Source organism: Daucus carota, chromosome 3 (genome assembly GCF_001625215.2).
Source record: "Daucus carota subsp. sativus chromosome 3, DH1 v3.0, whole genome shotgun sequence".
Taxonomy (NCBI): Eukaryota; Viridiplantae; Streptophyta; class Magnoliopsida; order Apiales; family Apiaceae; genus Daucus; species Daucus carota.
The window spans coordinates 12,148,147-12,159,250 of record NC_030383.2 but is presented as its reverse complement, the minus strand read 5'-3'; the positions used below and the strand labels follow the sequence as shown (position 1 = coordinate 12,159,250).

At 35.2% G+C, this 11,104-nt stretch overlaps 1 protein-coding gene across 1 annotated transcript; it reads right to left on the bottom strand.

Moving 5' to 3' along the window:
- Nucleotides 1-6,873: 6,873 nt before the first annotated feature.
- On the bottom strand, nt 6,874-8,696 carry LOC108213824 (AAA-ATPase At5g57480). The gene has a single exon (XM_017385611.2). It carries the CDS (start codon nt 8,694-8,696, stop codon nt 7,200-7,202), a length of 1,497 nt encoding a protein of 498 aa, XP_017241100.1. The 3' UTR covers nt 6,874-7,199.
- Nucleotides 8,697-11,104: the final 2,408 nt, after the last annotated feature.

Sequence of the window (11,104 nt, the reverse complement as noted above, 5' to 3'; positions counted from 1 at the left end):
CAAATTGCCCAATAATCAGCTTCATCACGTGCATCAAGTTTAGCCTGCAATGCATCGCATTCTTGCTCAATTCCAGCCATGTATCGATTGTAGCGATCATCAGAAAATGCAACACCCAACGGACGAAGTCTGTCTTCTAAAAGTTTATCAACTTGAGGATAACGTCTCCCCTCATCCTCAACCTCCTGCTCTGTCGGCACCCAATCTTTGCCGTTTCGAGCTCTCCTAGTAGAAAACTTACGTTGCAAATAGTACGCATGATCCCGCTTGATCTCCAACGTCTGTGGTGGTTTGCTTTTAGGAGCTACTGCAGGTCGTTGGTTGTTTAGGTTGCTGCGCATCCCTCCCAACAATAGCTCCGGTTGTTGTCTTCTCTGTTGTTGCTGTTGCAGGCGTTTTTCGTATCCGGGGGACATTGGCCTTTTACCCTTTTCCATCTTGGTGCAGTTGAAGTAATGAAAGAAATATTGTTTTCGATGTATTTTCGTAGTTGAAATGTTGAAATTGAGTTCAATTTATAAGACAGCTGGCCAAGGAATTAATGTTAGTTGAAAATTCTTAGTGCTAATGTTCACATGATCAACAGTCGTATCTGATAATGCAGAGGTTCACATGATCAACAGTAGGTCATAAATTAAAGGTTCTGCAAAAAGAAAAGCTGCAGTTCACTTGTAATGCATTATTTTCAAGGGGAATCAATGAATCCTTCAATAACATATCAAACTGCAAGGACTTGTCATATCAAACTTTAAATATGAGTAGTCTACTCGCCCCTTTAAATTGCAGTTACTGTTCTTCTGTGCATGCATTACAAGTTTGACTGAAAAAGATACAAGAGGTTCTGCAAAAAGACATGGTTCACATGTGTACAGTAATAAGCCTGACATGATAGCTTGACAACACACTGCAACTCTACAGTAATATGCATGCTTTGTATAAAGTAACTGCAAAAGAAAGCTGAAAAAAATTTTAAGATACCCTAGACAAAAATGCAGCAGAGACTTGTCATTTCGAAATTTTAAACATGCAAGAAGAGCAGTGCAGGGAGTTGCCATAATACAAATTTTGAATTATGTCATAACTGCAACTACTTTTGAATATACATAATATTACAACAATAATTCAATGTGGAGCTGTCCTATAAATATGTTCTCCCCCATACATTCAACACATACACTTCACTCATTTTATTGTTTGTCATTGCAACACTTCTTCTTTTAATCACTTCAATCACCCCAGAATGGATAAGGGCAAGGCACCAATGACCCCCGGCTATGAAAAACGCCTAAAAAAACAAGAGAGAAGACAACCGGAGCTATTGTTGGGAGAAATGCGCAGCAACCAGAACAACCAACAACCGGTCGTGCAACAAAAGCGTCGCCCACCAATGGGACGGATGGCGACGAATCAGCATCCAGGGGGGGCTCCAATGAGCCTTAAAGAGGAGATCTTACAGGAGAAACGTCGCCAGGCAGAAGAGCACGCTCGAGAGCTGGCCCAGATGAAATTCAACAAGTCTTTCCGCAAGTTTACTACTAGGAGAATCAGAAAGGGCAAAGATTGGGTGCCGACATATCAGGAGGTATTAGACGAGTCGGAACGTTATCCTGAAGTTCAACAACTTTATTTTGACAGACTTCGTCGGTTGGGTATCCCATTTTCTGATGCTCGCTACAATCGATACATGGCTGGAATTATGAAAGAATGTGATGCACTGCAGAAGAAACTTGATGCACGTGAAGAAGCTGAATTTTGGGAAGTATGGGGAGATGTGCCAAATTTTCTTTATGATTGCAATGAAAAGCATACCTCGGTGGCCGCTGATGCTGAAGATGATGATGAAGATTATGATTCCGACTATTATGTCGACATAACTCAGGATTGAGAATATTAAAGACTTCGAACTTATCAAATGTACTTTTATTTGCAGTTTTTATTTTTGCAAATCAGAATGATATGAGCAATATCTATTTATATTAACCTAAACAAAATTATTCATATTACCGAAAAAACCACATATTTTAGTGCTTATTTTTTATTATTGTTAATCCAAGCATTACATAAACTGAGGGATGTGTAATTTAAAGGAAACACAAGCATTACATAAAATTAAAAGAACACAAGCATTACATAAAATTAAAGGAAACACAAACATTACATAAAGTGAAAATAAAATTACATTTGATTAAAATAATTAAAATATTTGAAATGACAAGTCTCTGCACTTCTTGTATCTTTTTGAGTCAAACTTGTAATGCAGTAGAACAGTAGCTGCAATTTAAAGGGGTGAGTAGACAACTCATAATTAAAGTTTGATATGACAAGTCCTTGCAGTTTGATATGTTATTGAAGGATGCAGTTATTCCCCTTCAAAATAATGCATTACAAGTGGCTAAAAATATTTCCGGATCTGATAATAATTTTGGAATTTACAAGTCCTTTGGCTTTAATTCTAATGCAGCCTTACTTTCTGCAGAACCTTTACTTTATGACATACTGTTCATCATGTGAACCTCTGCATTATGAGATACTACTGTTGATCATGTGAATATCAGCATTATGGGATACAACTGTTGATCATGTGAATATCAGCATTATTTCGTTGCAATGTTATGCTATGCCTATAAATAGGTTCACATACAATATGCACAATGCACACACAACCATAGACCTCACACAAGATATAGTTCATCATAAATCATGAGTTACACACCAGGTGATCTGTTTGTTGCCATGGGTAGAAAATGGTGGTGTGATGATGACTTTACGTACTCTTTAAACCCTAATTTACGCTACTCCCCTGAGTCGATTACCACCATGTTGAATGAGTGGGAGTGGCGTGTGCGTAGGCTTGAAGTGTGCATGGAACGTTGTGCACTAGCTGGGATTCCAATTCCTAAACAAAGGGCTCGTACTATGCCTCGAGAAACGCCGCAGCAGATGGAGGCCGCCCTCTTCAGAGCGAGAGAAGAGGAGAATCGCATGAATCTGCGACTGCATCGTCAGAGTCTATACGATGATGCTAGGATGTTTCGGGAAGAAGGGGACCGGTTTAAGGAACAACAATACCTTGCATTGGTCACCACTCCGGATTATTATTCTGATAGTGTAATGTCGTCCGAGGACGATTAAGTGGTCTGTAGTTTCGTCGTGATTGTTTTCTGCTTTTCAATTTAAGTCGTGTTATCGTTGTTTTAATATCTTCTATGAATAAAATTGCTGTGTTTGATCAAATGCATTCGGGACAAGATATTACATGACGTTTTCGGATTAACAAAAATAAAACAATAATAATATTATTTATCTTTTATGAGCTTAAATATGACCTTAAATATTAAAATATTACAATATACAATAATATTATATTTTAATATAAAATAATTTCTTAATATTATATCATTATATAATATAATATTATAAAATATAATAATATAAATAATATATCACAATTTCCCTTTTTTTAATTTTTTATAAATTAAATAAACGAACTGAAGTGAAGAAAGCATGAGCAAACCCACAAATTTTCCCCTTTTATGTTCGCCCGTGGGGGGGGGGGGGGGGCAACATATAAGGTACAATCTTTGTTGTTCGCCCCTGGGAGGGGCCTCCTGCAAAAAAAAATTGTGTGGTGTTCGCCCCTGGTGTATATGAATTAGGGTGGTTAGTTTTGTGAAGTGAAAAAAAAGGTGGTTAGTTTTGTAAAGAATGTTTTCAGGGTGGTTAGAAATTTGAAGGAGCCACGCAATTGCTAAAACTGATGCACTCTGTCATTGTCATTGGAAGATTCAACGAGTAACAGATACTCCAAATTTCTTCAAATATTTAACAATTGATGTCGCATAGCAATTAGCACATGATAAATTTTAATTTGGGATGTATATATATATACGCGCGAGTCTCATATAAGAAAATTACATCAACATTTGGAGAAAGTTTTGATAATCGTTTATAGATATATATAACATTTTTCATGTATATAACCATAACCGCTCCCGCTTTATTTCATACCAGTTAGTATTGTTTTTAATTTAATTCAAAGTTTGGTATGAACACTGCGCTTAAATATGATTAACACTATCTCAAATTTTGAAAGGAATGTGTAAAAATGATGATTAGTCATTTTTTATATATATTGCGCGCCAAGAATTTGAAAATTGCTACAGCAACACAAATTTTAAGAGACTCTTCTCTCTCTTCTATTTTAAGAGTCATATAGTGGCTCTTCACTTATTTTTAATAATAAAAAATTCATTCTCTCCACTACATGAATTTGAATCTTTGGCATAGTGGGTTTAGATATGAATAGAATATACAATAGTGAGAGGATATAGAGGGTATTGTTGGAGTTGACACTATTAAAATTACATTATATTACTAAGAACCATATTTTTTATATTATATTTAGTAGCATACTAGGAGACTCTTGGAGATGCTCTGTCGGAGATTATCCCAAATGCTCTTCAAATTCTCTTCTAACAGCAATTTCAATAGCGGTTGTCAGGTTTTAGATTGCATGAACATTTTTGGTTGTCGGTCTATTTATACTCTGTGATTGCCAAAAGGTTGTCCGTAACATTGCCAAAACTTGACAACTTCCTCGTTTAGCTGAAACAAATTATCATCCAAAATTATGTTTCACCTTACCCGTCTAGATTATAAACAGTAATTGAAACAAGTATTCCCTCGATTCTCTCAGTTGTATATATTCAGGGACGCGACGCTCAGTACTCATGCATGTAAAGTCGTAAAGTTCATATAACTTATTTTTAAAATTTTCTTTTTCTGAATAAAAAATTAATATTTTAAGATTTTATTCAGAATTTTTTTTAAATAATTTATAAAACTATATTTTATTGAAACTTTTTAAGTTTTCTCTCTCCCCCACTTGTTTCTCCCTATCTCTCGCCTGTGCCGCCATGCCGCCTTGGCCGGCGGTGACTCCTCCTCAGCCCCTTCCAAACTCCATTACCCAACACAAACTCCAACCAAGCACAATACACCTCAACTTCTCCCCCAAATGTTTTAAATCCCTAATTTAAATTTTATGAATAAAAGGAAAGTCCTTTAAAATATGGATTGATATACCCTTAAATGTTGTGTGATCATATGCGAACGACATCAAATTAATATCTCTAAAATACTATAACTTTCTTAAGATTTTTTCTGAATAAAAATTAAATATTAAATTTTTATTTAGAAAAAAAAATTTGAAAAATAATTATATAAAAATATTAAAATTTGTGTTGAATATTAAACGTATACAATTAAATAGACGGAGAGTATATAAAAATCACTGCATGTTGTGTGTTGGACAAAGAAAGAGGTGACACAATGCATCAGTTAATGCTGCTAAAATGGCATTGTGTCAAGTGTCAGCCACGTCAGTTAAGTCTGTGCTTAGCCACATCAATATCCAATTCACATTTGTATCATGTATACTCCATATACAATAACCAAGAAGGCACTACAAAGAATCGACGTCTCTCTCGGTCTCTCCCTTTACCTCAGAACATCCATTTTTCTCTCTTGACATCATACAGGAAACATAATAATTTTTTACAAAGAACAAATGGGGAGAGCACAGTTAGCCTTCCCACCTCACTAATTTTCATAATCAACAAAACACAAACAAGTGAAGAGACATGATTTATGCCTTTTTTCTCAATTCTCATGAGAGTGTGAAGACTTTCTGAACAACTTTTCCTTTCTCAGGATCTTCCTTTCCGAACATAAAAATCGTAGAATCATTGCTTTTCCTTTTTTATATAAAATAAACCCCATCTATATCCACTTGAACAGTATTTAGTTGATTACTACTCATCATTCAGCTACTCTGTTGAGTGGTCTGGTATATAAAACATATCGATCACTTATCAGCGGGCGTTCTTATTTGTACCGTTAAGGTAAAAGATCTACTTCAAACTTAAAACATATAATTTCTGACTTCAACTTCTAGTTTTAAATATCCAAAAGAAGCCATTTTGTTTCTTTTGCCAAACAGCCAGTAAAAAATAGAAGCAACTTTTTTTGATAAAAGAAGCAGAAACTCCTCATTACCAAACAGTCTCTAAGTCAAATTAAATGATAAGTCATAATTTTAAACTCGGACAAACGCCTCTAGATCGGATCCCAACCATTCTTGAATTGGCAACAATGTTTTCAAAATCGTATTTTTATAAAATTCGTAACAAAACATTAGCAATATAGAAAAGTACTTGATTCCAACTTTATAATTTTTAAATCGGTTTTTCTGTGGTGTGCTCATGGGCACACACTAAGCGCTAACTTTCATGAGTATGATGCATTTTTATTGGTCCTCCAATCATAAATATGGATGGCCCCCCTGCATTTGCACCAAGTCCAACAATAAAAACCCACCAAACTTATCAAAGTTAGTGTTTATTGTGTGCCCTTGGGCACACATTAGAAAGACCCTTTTTAAATAACTCAACAATATCATAACTAAAACATAAATGCTCAATCTTTTGTTATGCATCATGTTACAGAGGGATAGTCTAATTTAACCGTATCAATGTCCCTTAGCATGTTCGAAGAGTCGCTATTCTTACCCACATGCATCCAACTTTAAAGAGGACTGATGGTTAGTAATTCAATTCGAAATGCGAGAACTCCTGATCAAGAATCAAATAATCAGTTTTCAAATCAAAAAAATGTTGCTAATGAAACCAAAACCAAAACGAAAAAAAATACAAGTCTGAAAAGAAATGTGATGCCACCATTATCGAACATCGGTCGGTGCACATCACTTCCTGGTCTGCTCTGAAATTGCATGTATTTTCAAACCAAAAAGCATCTGCTATCCACCAATGTCATATCCAAACACAGCTAACCATTTTCAGTACTTAAATCCAATTATATGCCCGCATTATTAGTGTTTGGACATCAATGATCATAAGCATCCAATTGTCTTTCATTTCTAGCTCAAAAATGAAACTAATTCATTTAGCCAAACACACCCCACATGCAAATTCATAATCATACTCCACAGAACATACCTTGTACTAAAGTATATTATACATGAGAGCCTGATTGGCTGTTCTTGCAAGTATTATGTAAAAAGAAATGATGGCTTTTCCTTCCAAATCTCCTCATCTCAGACTCTCTATCCCCCACCATAATGCTCATAATTTAAACAAAAGACTTGCTAAAATTAACATGAAACAATTTAAACTATGTGATTAAATCATATTCTCAACACTAATTTCTTGACATTGTTTGACAAGCTGATGATCACCTCCACCACCACATTCCTTTGGACTAGTCTCCAATGCCCTCTTCTCTTGAATCACATTTCCTTTCTCTTTCTTCTCAGACTTAAATCTCAGTGTCTCCAACAATTCCCAAACAGCTTTTTCCTTGTCTCTCCTGTTCTTGATCAGAAGCTCACTGATATCAGCAGGTGTCATTTCGGCTTTATCTATGATTTCCCTCAATTCCTTCATCAGATCTTCATCAACGTCTCCTTCTTCGTACTCCAAATAATTTTTAAAAAGTATTTTCAACGAATCAAACGAACAATAGCTCATGAATATATGCATATCCATTCTCCCACTCCTTAACAATGCTGGATCCAGTTTCTCCACATGATTAGTAGTGAACACGAATATCCTCTCACTCCCACAACAGGACCATAATCCGTCAGTAAAATTTAATAAACCGGATAAAGTAATCGTATTGGCACCCTCCTCGCCTCTCATTTCTTCTGGCAGGGGTCCGTCCAGACCCCTACCAGGAACAACATTTCCATTACTCTTCTTTCTATTCGTCAAATTAATCGAACAATCGATATCTTCAATCACAATAATAGACTTCGAACTAGTCTTCATCAACAACTTCCTCAACTCGGAATTCGTGTGCACTTCCGTCAATTCCAGATCATAAATATCATAACCCAAATAATTCGCCATCGCCGCGATCATACTAGACTTCCCCGTACCAGGAGGACCGTACAACAAATAGCCGCGCTTCCATGCCCGGCCGGTCCTCTTATAAAAAGCTTCACCATCAGCAAAATCCTTAAGATCAGACATGATCCTGTACTTTTTACAAGGATCCATCGCAAGTGTGTCGAATGTACTAGGATGTTTAAACGGCACGGATTCCCATGGATGTCCACGCGCATCCAAAGATCCTCCTCGGGAATTGGTGTACAACAATCTATCCTGATTTGACCTCCTAATTTCATTCGCTCTCTCCATAATAAAACCAAGATACGAGTCCAATATAATTTTCTTATTTTTCTTGTGTATTCGAAGGGTAAACCCGCGTTTCTCCTCGGGCAGGGGACGCCACGAGAACGTTTGTGACTGTCTCTGCGTGACGACATGCTCCCATATAACTTCAATGCCGTTATAAGTATCGATGAGCCGATCATTATTGGAAAGCCCGAAAGTGATGGCCGAGGAGTTGAGGCCGCGGGTAAGACTCAACCGGTTGCCGGTAATGGATGCGGAGCTGGAAAGGTAGAGCTGGACCGCATTGTAGAGTTCGTTAGTGTTGACACCGTCAATCTCCGTAATGTCGTAGTAGCAGTAAGACGAAGCCCAGTGGAAAATCCGTTGAAATAATTTTATCGAGGCGAAACGGAGTTCTGGTGGGAAAACGGTGTGGAGTATGCTTTGACAGAAGGCCCAGACGCCCATGAGAGACGCTAAAGATGTCCAAAACTCTCTCATGGTTAATTTAGTTTAGTTTTGTGTAAGTGAAAATCGAAAGTGTTTGGGGATTATGATGTATGGGTTGTTTTATAGATAGAACTTGGCTCCTTTTTGACTCGGATATGCATCACTCTATTTGACTAGTGTCTACGTCTAATTCCACCTTTTTTACGTATATATTTGGTGTGCAATGGACTAGATATACATGTTCATATTTATCCTCTAGTAGTCATCTTTGTTTAAGTTTAGCGACATTGCTTATTAGACCATCTTCGAAATATATCGGCACTGCAGTTTTGTATCGGATCGAGATTTGTAGTACTAGTAAAAATCGTTGAGCCACTATTTGTGTTTTGGAAGTTTGAAGGGGTAAAGCAAGGAAGAAACGAAGATATATAAAAAAGAGTGGGGTGGTATTTGCTGTCGATGAGAAATGTGCAAGGATTACAGCGGGGAAAAGTGGTAAATGACAAACCTCATCATGGCCTTGTATATAATTATACGGTTTTTTTTAGTGTGGGTCCATGCGCAACTACCTCACCAATCTAAATCTTCTAAACATATAAAATTTCGCGATTATCGTTAGCACAGACTAGACACCCCCATAATTATATAATAATTATATAGTGTAAAGTTCTCGATGAGTATGAGTATTATTTGCGAGATGGGTTCAGGTTCTAATCCACTTCTTTCGGGCACTCCTTGTTTATTTATAACATAGTGGAACAAATCCTTTTCCTAATAATAAAATGCTTGTTTCTTGGTTTTTCTCTACTCTTCGATTCATGATTCGAGTGATCTCCTCGCGGATACGATAAGTTCATTACACTTTACAGTAGCATGTATAGTACAATAAACACTTGCTGATCATATGAGCGTTTATGTTTAACTTGATTTCAGGTTGCCCAGAACCCAGTCATGCAGTCCCCAGACATGAACGGCTTCTTAAGAAAGAAAAAACATAGAAAATATTAAACCACTTGCCCTTACGCTAAATTTTATAATTATATTTTTGAACACACCACGATCAAATTTGGTTTATGTGAACGCTGAAGCATCTTGTGTATTTGTCTGGATGCTATTGTCATGTTTAGATATGTTTTTACTATATTCAAGAAGACTAACGATGAGACTGGATTTTATGGACTGATATATGTATTCGTAAATGGTTCACAGCAGCTCATCTGCGACCATTAAAAATTCAAATTTGGGATAGTTTTGTCCTGAATCATTCCAAATATTTTGATGAGGTCTTTTTGACATTGAGGGCCTCAAATAGTTTTTTGTTTAAAAAAATTTCTTTCACAGTCACCGGAACTTCGTCACCTCAAAATTGATTCAACTTATTTTATTTGTATGATTTTTCTTTTGAGAAGTTATGAATTTCTCTATTAAATGTCAAATTTAATACTAAAATAAGTAATTTATCATATTTATTTTTACTATTATATTACGAAAAAATTATACATTATTTTTTTAATAATATAGAATTATCTGATTTTAAACTGATAAAGCATTAGGTCAATGTTTTAAACCATCCAACCCGCCTGTTAACTGAGTCCAGCCCAATTCTTCTGTTTCGTAAAGCCATGAATGTGAATAAGTACTTCAACAAATCCAGGCCTTCTTATGTTTCAGAAACTTGGTGCAGTGCCCAATAGATTACTGGGTGTTTTTTTTTTAGAGAAATTATTAGGTGTTCTTTTAATTGTTTGACTGTGGGATTATTAACGGTATCTTTTTTTTTTTTTTAGAACATTGATAAATTTCAAAACCCATTTCATCGTCCAGTAATAATAATCGTCTTTTTGATTTTTGATTGGTACATCGCTGACCCTTTGATTGGATATCAGTGCAACATCAATTATTGACAAATTTCTAATTTTTGATATTTCTAAACTTTTTGAATTCAATCGATACTAGTTGATAACCCGTGCCAAGCACGGGTTTAAACAAAATTTTAAAATTTGTTATTTATTGGAAGAATAATGTCTTTTTTTAATTACATTATCATATTTTTATTATACCTATTTAAACTATTGTTTTTAAATAATATTTAAATTATTGTTATTTAATATAACTTTTTATATATTAAAATTTGATCCTACTTTAAATTTATTTCATAACAATATGAGTCCCTGTTTTATGGAGTCCACAAAATAATCTACTCATTTCAATTTTAATTTTTTTAGTCGACAATATCTGTAAACATCTGACAATTTGCAGGTTATGTTCTACAATATAATCGTTGCAATCAAAAGATAAAACAATTATATTATAAATCACTAAACACTATATATGTTCTAAAATATAACTCATAAGTAGAATAATGATCTTAATGATTGTTAATGTTGAAAGATGTTAATGATTAATTGATAATTATATATTTAAAGCTACTTAAAGATGGTAAATTATATATAAAATTT

What these genes read in the sequence shown, in the direction of transcription:
- LOC108213824 (XM_017385611.2), bottom strand. Translation starts at nt 8,696, where the DNA reads ATGAGAGAGTTTTGGACATCTTTAGCGTCTCTCATGGGCGTCTGGGCC.